Source organism: Panthera uncia (genome assembly GCF_023721935.1).
Source record: "Panthera uncia isolate 11264 chromosome B2 unlocalized genomic scaffold, Puncia_PCG_1.0 HiC_scaffold_24, whole genome shotgun sequence".
NCBI classification, from domain to species: domain Eukaryota; kingdom Metazoa; phylum Chordata; class Mammalia; order Carnivora; family Felidae; genus Panthera; species Panthera uncia.
This window is the reverse complement of record NW_026057580.1, coordinates 89,968-105,207: the sequence shown is the minus strand read 5'-3', so window position 1 is coordinate 105,207 and position 15,240 is coordinate 89,968. Positions and strand designations below refer to the sequence as shown.

General features: G+C 54.1%; 1 protein-coding gene across 1 annotated transcript in view; it reads left to right on the top strand.

Moving 5' to 3' along the window:
- PTK7 (protein tyrosine kinase 7 (inactive)) overlaps positions 1-15,240 on the top strand; it is a 62,781-nt gene that overhangs the window by 28,764 nt on the left and 18,777 nt on the right. Inside the window, exons 2-10 of the mRNA XM_049653227.1 lie at positions 8,520-8,807; positions 9,280-9,382; positions 9,754-9,944; positions 10,038-10,188; positions 11,192-11,340; positions 11,589-11,855; positions 14,062-14,195; positions 14,335-14,470; positions 14,627-14,746. Of these exons, the coding sequence (XP_049509184.1) occupies positions 8,520-8,807; positions 9,280-9,382; positions 9,754-9,944; positions 10,038-10,188; positions 11,192-11,340; positions 11,589-11,855; positions 14,062-14,195; positions 14,335-14,470; positions 14,627-14,746 (1,539 nt within the window). The remainder of the gene's footprint in view (positions 1-8,519; positions 8,808-9,279; positions 9,383-9,753; positions 9,945-10,037; positions 10,189-11,191; positions 11,341-11,588; positions 11,856-14,061; positions 14,196-14,334; positions 14,471-14,626; positions 14,747-15,240) is intronic.

Below are 15,240 nucleotides of genomic sequence, written 5' to 3'. Positions count from 1 at the left end.
CGTAGGGGCAGGACAGATCTGGGGGTAGTTTAGACTCTGCCATTTACTGGGATAGGTTTGACTTCAGTTTCCTCCTCGGTACAACGAGGCTGACTCGTGTTAAGGATTTCCTTTTTTTTTTTTTTTTTTTTTTTTTTTTTTTTGAGCTCATTTATTTTGAGAGTGTGTGGCAGGTGGGGAAGGGGCAGAGAGAGAAGGAGAGAGGGAGAGACAGAATCCCAGTGCAGAGCCCAATGCAGGTCTCGAACTCCTGAACCTCGAGATCATGACCTGAGCTGAAGTCAGATGCTTAACTGACTGAGCCACTGAGGCACCCCAAGGGCTCTTTAGATTAGAAATGAGCCTGTGCATGGGGCCAGCAAGAAGCAAAGGAGCTAAGGCAGTGATGTCTAATGGAGCTTTTTGTGGGGACAGAATGGTTTTATATCTGCACTGTTCAATACAGTGACCTCTAGCTACACACAGCGCCTGAGCACTGGAAATGTGCCTGTTGCTGCAAAGGAAATTAATTTTCAATTTTGTTTCATTATAATTAAATGACATTTAAATAGCCCCATGTGGCCAGTGGCTACCATATTGGCCAGAGCAGGTCTAAAGGATATTTCAACTTCTTTAGGGGTAAGGAAGGATTTTCTTCATTGAATGGAGTTGAGACCACTCTACCCAAAGGGCAGGGAATCGTGTCCTCCCTTCCACAGGGAATTTGGGGTGAACTGCTGTGGTCACTCTGGTTAGGTCTAAGATTTGTGCTCACTGCTTCATCAGCCTCCCAGGGCTGAGGCAGAGATGGGTAAAAAGAGCTCAAAAAACAGACTCACAGGGGCGCCTGGGTGGTTCAGTTGGTTAAGCCTCTGACTTCAGGTCAGGTCATGATCTCACAGTTCTTGGGTTCAAGCCCCGCGTTGGGCTCTGTGCTGACAGTTCAGAGCCTGGAACCTGCTTCGGATTATGTGTCTCCCTCTCTGCCCCTCCCCTGCTCGTGCTCTGTCTCCCCCTGTCTCTCAAAGCTAAATTAATGTTTAAAACAAAAACAAAAAAGAAAACCGACTCACAGAGTTTTCTGAGCCTGCCTTGAAAATTAATATAAACTAAGGCTAGGTCTCACCAGTTGCAAGGCTGTAGTCCCTGGACTGTCACTTAGTTCACTCCCTGCCTCCACAAGAAAGAGCACAGGATGCTCACCAGGCTTACCTGGGGCCATTCTTGCTGTGGTCCCCGAGAGCCCTCGCCACCACACCCGGGAGTCTAATGAATGGTTGGGGAGCCTGCCGCCAGAGGGTGGGCTCTCTGTCCCCTCTGGAGTCCTGAGTGCACTGGCTGAGCACCCCTGAAGTCTTCCTGGGACTGAGCCCTGGCTCATTTCCCAGTGCCCTGGTCCAGCAGCTCTGTCCCCTTGCTTGCAATGTATATTATTTCCTCAGGCCTCTGACTGGTGTCTTCAGGAGACACCTGGCTGCTGTCTCTCCTCTTTCCTTGGGGCTGAGAATGCATCTGTCCCCAGGCACAGGGGGTGGAGAGAGCTCCTGATGCTCTCTCATAGTTCTCCCTCTCCCTCTCCCTCTGCCAGCCTGGCTCTCCCTCCCAGACCCCCCATTTACCAGGCCTTTGGACTCCCCAGGGATCACCTTATCTCCAAGGACATTTTAATCTGGGGTCCATGGTTCCCTAGAGCTTCTGGGGTTTTTTACTTCCCTGAAACATACGCAGACTTTTGTGTGTCTGTACCTGATATGTATTTCATTTGAATATCATTGACTATTCCAGGAATCCAAAAGAATCACTAAAATTGGTATCAAGGCTGCCATTTTCCAGGAGAGGAAACTGAGACTTGGGGAAGAAAGTTAAGTTGGCCACGATTGGATAAAGGTAGATGTAGGACAAGATTTCAGGTTAGATAGTCTCTTCAGTGACTTCATTCCCCTCTAAATGCTTGTGCGGTATTTACGGTGCCCAGGCACTGTGAGGGGGCACAGCCATATCCCGTTGGGCACGAATGTCTGCCCTCCCCTCAAGTGTACAGTCTACCTTGGGGGTACAGCTCTCAGTCACAGCACAGATGGCAATATCAGGGGTGTCCCAGGCAGTGAGCTATCAGTGAGAGTGTGTGGCCAAGGCAGAGGCGGCATCTCTTGGGGAGCCCGGCCTTAGGAATGGGAGCTGCTTGTCAGAAGTGGTGCTGGGCCCCCGTTCTCAAGCCCCAGCTGCCTCCGACCTGCACACCTGCCATATACAGCATCTCTCATAATCCTCCTGGGCCCTGCCCTGCCCTTATCTCCCTGGGCTTTGGGAGCTTGTGCTGGGGGTGGGGGGTGGGGGGTGGGGAGGGGACTCTGAGGAGTGAACCCTTTGTTTCTGTAGCTGCCTTTGAGGCTCTCTGCAGCGAATCCAGTGTGAGGTCTTGGGGGCTGTCCAGGGCATCCTCTTGTATTTTTAATTTTACAGATAATAAATCTGCCTGGGAGGGAGTACTGATTGGCTCGGGCTACTCTGCTTGTTAGTGGTTGTATGGAGACCAGAACCCAGGTCTCCCCACCCAATGTTCCTTCAGCCTGAGCACATCACCTCATGTGGCTGGGCGTTTAATTTGTTGCTGCTTCCTTGAAGACATCACAGCCATTTAAGGGTTACCAAGGGTGAGAGAGGTGTCCCAGATATGGTCCTCCCGGCCCCAGCAGAAAACAGGCTAGTTCTAGGGACCAACAGTGTGGCCGCTGGCTGGGGAGCATTTTAAGCCTCATTTGTTGGTGTATTTGTCCCTCTGGCTCAGATGCCACATGATGCTGGACACAAGGACCTGCTTCTGCCATCAGAGGTTGACCTTCCCCTCCAGGGCCTCCCAGAAGCTGGCGGGACAGGTCTGAGTTGTATTTTTCATCTAAGGTAGGCAAGTTGGCCTGTTAGGTTGTTTCTGCCCTAATCCCTGGTGATTTTGTTCTGTTCCTCTAATCCGGATGTGGGAGCCTCTCCAGACATTTACAGTTAAATCCCAGGATGGGAAAACTCAGCTGGGTCCCTGGCTCTGCTCCCTCCTACACTGTTTAGAACAGGGACTGTGATGGCTTGCAGAGGGCTGCAAGGCTCCTGTCCATGAACCTAGGGTCTTTTGTAGACCCTGGAAAGACAGAAGGGGGTAGAAACTCTGTGCTCTGCCTCTGGGTCTCGGAATGCGCTATGACCGATTTTCAGTGACCCTCTAAATCCTTATTTTCCATCACAGAGTCTGGGTTGCTGGTGCTGCAACCACATACAGTATCTTGGTGGTACACTGGTGGTAGAGAAGGACATTCCAGATACCCAGATTCATAAATACCACTGTAGCATTCATGTTTCTGCTGGCCTGGGTGAGTGGGATCGGGGATAGGGTAACTGAGCTTGCTGTTCATCCAAGTGACTTACTCCTACAGCAGTTGACATTTGTTCTTCAAAAAAAAAAAAATTACAAATGTGTATGCGCTGTGGACCTCTGGAGTGGTTCCAGAGCAGGGGAGAGTATGCTAGTTAAATGCCGGAAGGTCAAGTGTCTCCGGTACAGTGCATTGACCCCTTGGGGAGGAGGTGTGGTGCAGGGACTCTTGCTGGGTGCCCTTAGAGTTTCTGGATGGAAGGGACTTGTGAGGAGGGCTGTCCTTGTGGATGAGGGGACCTGGAGCTGCTCTGGTTCCCGGAGCATTTGTGGCTCTTGGATTGAGGGTTTCTTCTGCTGGCCTGTGTCCTGATGCTGTTGTCCAGAGAGGGCACAGAGTGTTGTCAGCCTCCGCCTCACGGGTTTATGTGCCCTGACAGGAGCCACCTCAGCCTGGGCACTGGGAGCTACCTGGGAGTCCGGATGTCCCCCAGCAGGGACTTAGGCTCTGAAGCCAGAGACTCGGTCTTAGGTGTGGAGGAGTGGGCCACTTCTGTATGGCTGATTGGATTTGGGGGTGATCACTCATATGGTCACACACTGCTGTGCAAAATGCCCATGCCAGGGCCAACCAGGGTCTTGGTATTACAGCCCGGTCCTGAGGCATCTGCCTGAAAGATGGAATTTTCTTTAGTAAGAGAGGACAGAGGTAGAATCAGCTGGCCAGGTTTGGCAGGTTCTGAGGCCTGTACAGGTCCTGGGGTGTATTTCCTAGGTCAGGAGGACCAGCCCCTGTGAGGTGGATAGTTGAGTGGCCCAGATGGATACTTGGACCAAAGTAGCTGAAATTACTTCAGAGCAGAAAAACTTCCTGCTGCTCTCTGCTCTCCAGAAAATCATGTTTACACATATGTGTGTGCACCCATGCACACTTGGACACACATGGATTTACTGGGCCTGGAGCCCAGAGAGCAGCAAGGAGGGCAGGCAGCAGACCAGACGCTTGCTGGGGGGTGGGGAGCAGAGTTGGTCTGCTGCCCACACAGCCTTTCTCTGGGGGCTGAGGCCAAGGCACAGGCAGAGCGAGTGTCTGCATAGAGATGGCTGTTGGGGAGCCAAGGAAATGGCTTGGAAAATGTCCTTATTGGCTATTTGCAGCTCCAGCTTTGTTGGGGTCGGCACCTGGTGTGGGGCAGATGGTTCTGCCTGCTTGTTGTTGTTGGTGGGGGGGGTGGCTTTTGAGCCCTCTGTGCCCAGCGGGGCAGCCTCATACCCTCGTGTGCTTTGTGCTGTGCTACGGGCTTTGTATAATGTGAACCCACTTAACTTCATGCAGCCTGAGTGGTAGGGGTGGGGTCTCCATTTCACAGCTCGGGGAAGCGGGCAGAGAAGCCAGGCTGAGGTGGCATGGCTGGGAGGGCAGGAGCGGGGCTGTTGGGCAGCGCTGAAGCGGGTAGCCTCAGGGGCCACGCTGGCCGTGTGTTCTGTGAGGGCCTGAGTAGGAGGCGTGATGCGTGGTGTGGCTGGACGGTGAAAGAGGGGGTGGCTTGGGCAAGCCCAGGGCCAGTATGAGAAGGCCTTCCTCGGACCACAGCCCTGGGGGCATCCTCAAGTCAGAGGTGGTACAGGGACAGGAATGTGCTGGTGACTGTGCCACCTTGGGGGCAGGTACCATCCCAGTCCCCAAAAGCCTTCCACTCTCTGTCACTGCTGTCCTCCCTTTCATGTTGTTGGTGCCAGCCGAAGCTTCTGAAAAGTTCCTCACTTCCCAGCCTCTCCTTTCTCCTGGAGTCTGACATTTCTGCCAGGGACTCCTCAATCTGCCCTGGAGCCTCCTGCCCATTCCCCGACAGCCCTCCCCTCCGCCCGCGCCCCGCTCCCCAGCAACACAACAGACCAAGCTCTCATGCAAACTGTGCAGAATGGGCACACCTCCGACTGCCTTCTCAGCAAATGCGGGTGCCACGGCGCTGGGCCAGCCTCCCGATGGCGGCTCAGAGCAGGGGCTGGGGGCTTGGAGTGGCTTGGTGGCTGTTCTCCCTGCCTTTTATAACATCTAAAGTCTGCCCCAGCCAAGCACTAACCAGGACCTGCTGTGAGCTGACGTCAGGACAGAGGGCCCCGAGGGGCCAGCTTTGATGTTTCCCAGGCCCTGTCGTGGGGGCGCAGGAGGCTCTGAGTGGCAGTCTGGGAATGCAACATCTCTCACCACAGCTACAGAGCAGCCCTAGCGCCAGGAGGGGATGCCGGAGGCTGAGCTGGGGTCCCTCTGAGTCATGCCATCTTTTCTTCCAGCTCAGGTTTCTGTGGCCAGTGGTCTGTGGTTCCTGCAAGCCTGCGGCCCCTTTCCCTCCATCCCACCCCCACCTGGTTATTCCCCTCAAACTTGTCTGTTGTGGAGGTTCCTCCCCCATCCAGGGGCTGGGAGTGGTCCTGGGCCTCTCGAGGGGGAGCTTTCTAATGTTCTTAAAATGGGAGTCCTTGGGCAGGAAGGGTGATAATGGAAATAGTAACAGTAGCTACCATTCACCGGAGTAGCTCTGTCTGAGGCTTTTCACACGAATTACAGCATTTGTGACTCATGACAACCTCATGAGAGAGGCCGAGGGAGCTGAGGCATAGACCATCTGCGTTCCTTGCCCAAGGTCAAACACTAAACATGATGGGCAGGATTTGAGCCAGACCTGTCTGATTCCACACCCTTAACTAATACTCCTCTGCATGGGTGAGGCTCCTCGATCCCCACGTCTGTAGAAGCTGAGCGGGGAAGTGAGGACTCACCTGCACTTGGATGACAGGTGATCTCTCTTTGGCCTTTAACAAGCATCCTGGAGTTCTGGGTCAAGAGTCCCAAGAATTTGGTGAGTTGCATTTGCAGAGGTCCACCAGGGCATCAGTCTGAGTCTTCCCATCTGTATCATGAGAGGTGGTCCGGAAGTGTTCCAGATGCCTCCATGTTCACCAGCTCTTGCCCCACACTTCCTTTAAGGTGACCTCAGTCAGCCAGTTAGCCGAGTGCCTTTGTGTGTCTGGCATGGTCTGCAAGAGGGGTGTCTACCTCTCTACCTGGCCTCAGGAATGGAGGCCCGTTGTGGGATCAGCTATTTCCAGGGTTTGTTTTGAGTTCGTGGGTGGGGCTGGGAAGAATTTGGGGCTGGAAGCTGGCTTCCTTGGATCATGGTCAAACTAGCTGTCTGATTTTGAGCAAACAGCTTAATTTTTCTGGACCTCAGTTTACCTATCTGTTCTACAAAGGCGTTGTACCAAGCTGCCGGCGGTGGTGGTGGGGGGGGGGGGTGGATGGTGCACAGGGCCACGTTCCTGTGTGGTGATTAGAAGTGAATGGGGTGTTTGGGATGTCAGGGTAGCTGGGGGTACTTAGCAGTGCCCAGAGGACAGATTAGTTAACTTGCACAGTGGGTGGGACAACCTAGCATTGAGGACAGTTATCACACCAAGAGAGCCAGCAGTGCCCGACTGAGCAGTAATGGGGTGCTCTGAGCACCTTCCAGCTCCCTGACTGTCCTGTGGGCTGGCACCTCTGGGAACATTGGGAGGTGGACCTCCTGATCTGGACCTCACTCTGAGAGATCCTGGACTTGTCTTAATGCTGACTTTAGGAGGACATGGTTCTCATGCCCTAAAGAGCCAAACTCCACCTTCAGGGACTTGAAACAGCAGTCTTTGGGCCACAGTCTCCATCGCTTTGGGAGGGGATGGCAGGACCCCCTCAGCCTCTTCTTGCCCTTACCAGGCCCAGTTTGATCAGAGGCAGAGGCTGCTTCTTCATGTAGCCGCCCCAGGTGGCCTATTTCTTCTTCTTGGAGGGGCTGCACGTCCTCTTCCGTGTTGTCACCCACCCCTGGCAGGCGGGCTGGTGTTCCAGACCCAGTGGCTCAGGGCCTCTGCAGGGCACCCACGTGGGCCAGAAACAAAGCCCAGTGTGTTACTCCTGCTGTAGCCCTGCCACCTGCCCAGCCCTGCCCTCCGCCTCCTCGACCCATCTGCTCCTCAGCACAGGTTTCTCACTTTCCTTTGTTCCCACTGGCTATGGCTCCCCCTTAGTTTCTGGGGCCCCCCTTCCCTGTGGGTGCTCTTTCGGCCCCAGCCAGAGCTGAAATGTTGTGGTGCAGGAGGGGGTTCAGATGAAAACCTGGAACCACTTGGCTTACCTCTCAACTTGGCATAGAAAAGTCAGCCCTGCCACACAGATTCTTAGAGATAGAGGGTAGGACGTGGGGGTGGCCCTGGCATGTCTTTGGCAATAGCTGCAGATCTAGGGAATATTGGCTTCTCCTGTGATGGGGCGAATTTTCCCAAGGAAGTCCATGGTGGGAGTGCAGGGGCTTCTGGGTGGCTTAGTCAGTTAAGCGACCAACTCTTGATTTCGGCTTAGGTCAGTATCTTATGGTTTGTGGGTTCGAGCCCCGAGTCGGGCTCAGTGCTGACAGTGCAGAGACTGCTTGGGATTTTCTCTCTCACACTGGTACTTTGTCCCTCTCCTACTCACATGCACACTCCCTCTCTCAAAATAAATAAACTTAAAAAAAAAAAACAGTATAAAAAAAATCCAAAGAAGCCTTGGGGGGGGGGGGGGCTAAGGGCTACAGAGCACCTGTGGGTGGGATTCAAAGCCACCTCTGATGCGGAACTCTCAGTGGGACTGTGAGTGGGAGTAATCCTTCCAAGATGCTCTTTGGGTCATGACTTAACTCTGCTCAACATCCTGGATTCTGAAGATTGATGGGGAGGGTTGCCTGCTAATGTCCCTTGCTCCTCTGCCCAGCATCAGGACCTGCAGGTCTGAACCTTCCTTTAGGGAGCCTCCCTGGTGTCCCCAGCCCTTGGAACTCCCTCTTCTTTCTGTGCTCTAGAGGCACTGACTACTCACACTGTTCGTTGGGCATGAGCCTTGCCTTGTTGTGTATGATTGCGCTGTGCCCCCTACTGACTGGTGTGTCATGTCTTTGTATCCTGCAGAGCACACGGCACAATTGAAGAGTTTTTCAATGGACACATGGCACTTCCAGTCTCATGATCCTTCTGTCCTGAACTTACTGGCCACCTCCTGTGTGCATAGCCCCTTTCGTCCTGTGCACAGAGTGATGGGTGATCTGTGTTAGGACAGTGACTGTAGCTCCTCCTGACTGTACCTCTCTCATGTCCCCATCCGCAGGTGCCCAGGCAGCCATCGTCTTCATCAAGGAGCCTTCCTCCCAGGATGCACTGCAGGGGCGCCGGGCACTGCTCCGCTGTGAAGTCGAGACCCCAGGCCCAGTACACGTGTACTGGCTGCTGGATGGGGCCCCTGTCCAAGACACTGAGAGGCGTTTTGCCCAAGGCAGCAGCTTGAGCTTTGCAGCTGTGGACCGGCTGCAGGACTCTGGAGCCTTCCAGTGTGTGGCTCGGGATAATGCCACTGGAGAGGAGGCCCGCAGTGCCAACGCCTCCTTCAACATCAAATGTGAGAGCCAGGGCGCTGTGCTCACTCCCTATAGACCTTCAACTACTGAGCCCTGCAGGACCCCTCCTTTCCCTCAGCTTCTCCCGTTTCCAGTTGAATGGGGGCAGGCAGAGAGCAGTTGTGGTCAGTTCTTTGAGTGGATAAGAAAAGTTTTATTTTTTCCAGAAGATTTTTTTTCCTTCAAGTCTAGAACCCTTTATGTGTTGGATGCTTTTGCAAATGGCAAGGGCAGTGAGGGCCAGTGTGGCCAGGCATCAGAGTTGTCTGCCACAGACTGGATGGGCCCTCTGTTTCTGGCCCCTCACCCCACCCCGTCTGTAGCCGCAGCCTCGTCTTTGCAGGGCTTCCCTGCACTGTCTCTCATCTCCAGAGCCTGCAGGTTGTGTCCTTTTCTGTTTGTCTTCCTTCCCCTCTGCCTTCCCACACTTGCTCTGCTCTGCCCCTCACTCTGCAACCGTGACCTCTGCTACAGGGATTGAGACTGGTCCCGTGGTCCTGAAACATCCAGCCTCAGAAGCTGAGATCCAGCCACAGACCCAGGTCACACTGCGTTGTCACATTGATGGGCATCCTCGGTAAGGAGATGACTTTGAGAGTGGGGATGGAGAGGGTTATTCTAGACAAGTAGGGATATCTTCCCAAATCCTGGACTCTATTCATTCTATAGCCACCCCTGCCCATATGCCTCCCCACACAAGCCCCTAGTGACCTGAGGAGAGGCGGCATTGTCCTGCGGAATGATCCTGGATTCTGGGAGCTGAGAGCTGTAGAATCTCAACCTGATTACGCCCCTCAATTGTTGTGTGCCCTTGTGCAAGTCACTTCTCCTCCCAGGCCTCAGTTTCCCCACTTGCAAACTGAGGGGTCTAGCCTCTAGTCCTGTATGTTGTCCACTGGTCACCTGAGTACCCTCTGCCTCCCTGCTGCTGATCCCCTTGGCCTGCAGGCCTACCTACCAGTGGTTCCGAGATGGGAGCCCCCTCTCTGATGGTCAGAGCAATCACACGGTCAGCAGCAAGGAGCGAAACCTGACCCTCCGGCCGGCCAGCCCTGAGCATAGTGGCATCTACTCCTGCTGTGCCCAAAATGCCTTTGGCCAGACCTGCAGCAGCCAGAACTTCACCTTGAGCATTGCTGGTGAGCCTGGGGTGGGGATGGAGAGGGCGCGGCAGGGATGCGAGGGGCCTCCCCACTCTGTCTGCTCATGCACCTGTGCTTCTCCCACCCCAGACGAGAGCTTTGCCAGGGTAGTGCTGGCGCCTCGGGACATGGTAGTGGCGAGGAATGAAGAGGCCATGTTCCACTGTCAGTTCTCAGCCCAGCCACCCCCTAGCCTGCAGTGGGTCTTTGAAGATGAGACTCCTATCACTAACCGCAGTCGGTAAGGCAATTGGGAAGGGGCCTTCAGGTAAGGTGTTACAGGTTGTGTACTGTCCCAGTGCATTCTCTAAAAGAAAGTCATTAGTATTGCAGACATCCTAGATCTATATGTGTGTTACTTCGAATTTCCAGCAGATGGCAGTAGAATGTTTTGCTATTACAAAATGAGTCCAACAAAGGGAAGAGTCTCCGGGAAGGGCATCTTCCCGTTTGCACCACGGCACTGTATGAGCTAGTGGTGGCTCCGTTCTCTTCTCTCCCCTCCTGCCTATATGGGTCTTCTGGGATGGGGAGTAAGAGACCCAGGGTTGGAGGGACACAGGGGACCTAGGTAACCATAGTCTGGATGGGAAGGTCCTGAATGGTAAGGATACCTTACCCCCCCCCCCCCACATGCACTTTTTGGAGGAAGCAGTCACTTCCAGAATATGCTGGAAGGTCCAGCTCCTTTATGTGGACTTTTGTCCTTACCCAGGCACTATGAGAGCAGAGAGCACCTTTGCAGTGCCGAGTGTGGCTGTGGTCCTAGGTGAGGGGCTTGGATCCCACCTAGCTTCAGCCCTGAGGAAATCATCAGCAGTTTTGATCTGGTGGCCCAGGGGCTTCTGACTACTGGGGCTGGGTGCCCTAGTGGCAGGCTTGTCTTAACCCTGCGGGGAGGTGGGCCTCTGTCTCTCCAGGTGCATGCTGTTGATGACTCACTGTCTCTCACTGACACTGTTGCTCACCTTGCCACCCGGAGAGCTGAGTCTCCTGTAGGTGGAGCACACCCACACACACACGTGAATGAGTGCACGCATGCACGTGTACACACACGTACACACACACACACACACACACACACGCAGAGTGGTGTGACATGTTGGCTTCCTTATCCCTGTCCTCTTCCTGGCTGATTCCTTCCTACATCTCTGACCATTGCAGCATGGGGTTCCATCTCATTCCCTTCCAGAAGGATGCCCGTGGGGCCACTTCTTCCAAATAGCATTCTCTCCTCTTTGTAGTCCCCCACACCTCCGCAGAGCCACGGTGTTTGCCAATGGGTCCCTGCTGCTGACCCAGGTCCGGCCCCGCAACGCAGGGGTCTACCGCTGCATTGGCCAGGGGCAGAGGGGCCCTCCTGTCGTCCTTGAGGCCACGCTTCACCTGGCAGGTAGGTCCCTGGGTCTAGGGTGCTGAGGTGGGGGCCGCCTTCTACCTCGTTGGCACGTAGAGATTTAGGCTCCTGATTCCACCCAGAGTGCAGAGAGAGAAAGAGGATGCTGGGGGCAGGAAGAGGAGATGCAGTGTTTTAAGGGAGGGTTTGAGCTGGAAAGGGCCAAAAACTTGCCCTGGGACCACATGAGGTACCCTGAGACCCACAGTAATCGGGTTGTTTGCCTCCTGCTCCCATCCCTGCAGAGATTGAAGACATGCCACCATTTGAGCCACGGGTGTTCACAGCTGGCAGCGAGGAGCGTGTGGCCTGCTTGCCCCCCCAGGGTCTGCCAGAGCCCAGTGTGTGGTGGGAGCATGCAGGAGTCCGGCTACCCACCCGTGGCAGGGTCTTCCAGGAGGGCCATGAGCTGGTGTTTGCCAGTACCACGGAGAGTGATGCTGGTGTCTACATCTGCCACGCAGCCAACCTGGCCGGGCAGCGGCGACAGGATGTCAACATCACTGTGGCCAGTGAGCATTTTGCCCTGAGGGGTGAGGCGAGGTGGAGGGGAGCCCAGGTCCCCTGAGGCCTTGCTCTCTGGGTGCGATGTACAGAGGCTTCCCTGGTGCTCACCTTCGGCCCTCTCAACTCTGGACCTTGCTTGCTTGGGATTCCGTTGGCTGCTGGGAGGTGACAGTGGAGAGCCAGGCACAGAAGTCGGGGTGACAGCCCACACAAAAAAACAACCCTTGGGCTGGAAAGGAGGAGCAAAGGATTGGGAGTCTAGAGACCCAGGTCCCACTCTTTCCCTGGTGCACAGAGCAGTGATGGGTAGCAAGCCACCTGCTTTGCCAGGGCTCAGGCTCCTCATCCATAAAATGGGATTGATAACCCACTACTTACCCTACAAGGTGGTCAGAAAGATCAGATGTACTTGCAGTCAGCTGATAGGTTGGCTGGTGGCTAGCTGGTCCCCGGTGGCTTCATTTGCATGTTTCGAAGTTGACGGAGGATATATCTACCAGAGTGCCTTGGTTGTCTCCCCCGTGGCGGCTCCAGCAGGCCAGCTCCAGCCTCTTCACATGGTGGCTGGGGTTCGAGAGGCCAGTAGTGGAACCTGGAAGACTTCTCAAGGCATCAGCTTAGCAGTTGCTCAGTGTTTCTTCCACCGTGTTCTGTGTTGGGCAGGCAAGTCACCGGCCACATAGACTCTAGGCAGTAGAGAAATAGACTGTCTTTCTCTCTCTCTCTCTTTTTTTAAGTTTACTTATTTATTTTGAGAGAGACAGTGCAATCAAGGGGGGCAGAGAGAGAGAGAGAGAGAGAGAGAGAGAGAATCCCAGGCAGGCTCTGCTCTGTCAGCGCAGAGCCCACGCGGGGCTTGAACCCACAAAACCGTGAGATCGTGACCTGAGCTGAAATAAAAAGTTGGACGCTCAACCAGCTGAGCTACCCAGGCGCCCCTAGACTGGCTCTTGGTGGGGAAAGTGGCAGCAACACATTACAAAGAAGCAAGGGATGGAAGAACTGTTTACAGTCCTCTTTGCAAACAGTCCGCCACAAGTCAGACAGGAAGTCCTTACAGGGTTTTGAGTCGGAGCGTGACATTCTCAAAAAATCACTCTAGCCGTTCTGAGAATACCAGAATGTTAGGGGCAGGAGTCAAAACAGGGAGCCCAGTTAGTGGATGAGTGTAATCATCCAGGGGCAGTGTTGAAGGGCCTGGAACAGAAGTGGTAGCAGTGGAGGTGAGAGAGATGGTCAAATTCAGGAGTTTCTGGAGCCAAAGTCGATAGGGCTGTGGAGAGGGAAGTCAAGGCTAGGTTTTGGCTTCTACTGTTGGCTGCATAGTGGCAATGTTGACCAAGACAGGGAAAACTGGGATGAGCAGGTTCTGGGGGAAATGATTTGTTCACTTTTGTACATAGAAAACCCAAGAGGCTTGTTGGATATCCAGTCAGAGATGGCAGTAGGCAGTTGGATTTGCAAGTCTGAAGCTTGTATGGGGGGAGGTCAGGAGTCAAGGTATAGGTTTGGGAATCATCTGCTCATATGGCATTGAAGGCCACAGATTGGCTGAGATCACTCAGGGGACAAGTATGGCTAAAACAGACCAGGGGGGCACCTGGGTAGCTCAGAGAGTTGAGCGTCCCACTTTGGCTCAGGTCATGATCTTGCGGTTTGTGGGTTCAAGCCCCGCATCCGGCTCTGTGCTGACAGCTCAGAGCCTGGAGCCTGCTTCGGATTCTGTGTCTCCCTCTCTCTCTTCCCCTCCCCTGCTTGCTCTCTGTCTCTGTCTCTGTCTCTGTCTCTCTCTGAAAAATAAATAAACATTAAAAAAAAATTTAGAACACACCAGGGATCTGAGGACCAGGCCTTGGAGTGTTCCAGTGTAATAAAAAGAGCAAGGGTGTTGGAGTCCTGTAGACCAGGGATTTGAATCCTATCTCTATCAGGTATTAGCACATCACTGTTACTCCTTTAAACCTCTGTCTTTTCAGCTGTAAAATGGGTATAGGAATACATACTGAGGGGGTTTATTGTGACTGTTAAGTAAGACGATGTCCAAAAGGTGCTGCCCATAGACCTTCCCTAAGGAGTAGTTGCCACAGTTTTCACCAGAGCAGGTGGGCTTCTGAGCTCAGGGTTGAGTGTGCTATTAGAGTTTTCAAGGATCGGATCCTTTGGTTGTGCGAACATGTTAACTGGTCTTCTGTTTTTTCCTTGTACCTCTAGCTGTGCCCACATGGCTGAAGAAGCCCCAGGACAGCCAGCTGGAGGAGGGCAAGCCAGGGTATTTGCATTGCCTGACCCAGGCCACACCAAAACCCACAGTCGTCTGGTATAGAAACCAGATGCTTATCTCAGAGGTGAGAACGCGGTTTGCTGCTGGTGGGAGAGGGCACTGTGGTCACCTGGCTAGCACTCCTTCCCCTGAAACTGCCCTCGGGGAGACGCTTGTGGGGCCGTGGGCAGAGTCCTCTTGTAGTCACATAATGCGTGCCGCAGGACTCGCGGTTCGAAGTCTCCAAGAACGGGACCCTGCGTATCAACAGCGTGGAGGTGTACGATGGAACGTGGTACCGCTGTGTGAGCAGCACCCCAGCCGGCAGCGTCGAGGCCCAAGCCCGTGTGCAAGTGCTGGGTGAGTGTACGTGAGTGAAGAGAGCTCCCGGCCCAGTGGGCAGGAGAGCAAAGGGGAAGGAGCAGCAGGGGCGTGGATCTTCAGGCCTGCCCTGGCCTCTCCAGCTGCCTCAGTTCCAACTCTTTCCACTCACCCACCCTCCCTCTACTGACACAGAAAAACTCAAGTTCACACCGCCACCCCGGCCGCAGCAGTGCATGGAGTTTGACAAGGAGGCCACGGTGCCCTGCTCAGCCACAGGCCGAGAAAAGCCCACTATTAAATGGATACGGGCAGGTGGGTACCAGGTGGGCATGGGGTGGGGGCAGGTAGGACAGCCTACTGTCAGATGTGTGCATGTCTGAGGACCAGCCGAGAATCCAGCACCGTGCCAGGCATTGTGGGAAAAACCAGAAAAGTGGGACCAATTTTAGGCCAGTTAGGAAGAAAGGAGCCAGACACACCCGAGGTCGGGTTACGGCCTTAGACAACACGAGGCAGCAAGGGATAGACTTGGTCCAGACAGCGCTGTAAAGTCCTCCTTCTCACTTTCAAAATAGTCATCCTTTGGGACATAAAAGTAACAAGACAAGGGTCCCTTTAGAAAATTTCGGTGTGGGGGGTGCCTGGGTGGTTCAGTCATTTAAGCATCTGACTCTTGATTTTAGCTCAGGTCATGATCTCAAAGTTGTAGGATCAAGCCCCATGTTGGGCTCTGTGCCTAACGTGGAGCCCACTTAAGATTCTCTCTCTTCCTCTCCTTCTGCCCCTCCCCCACATGCATTCTCTCT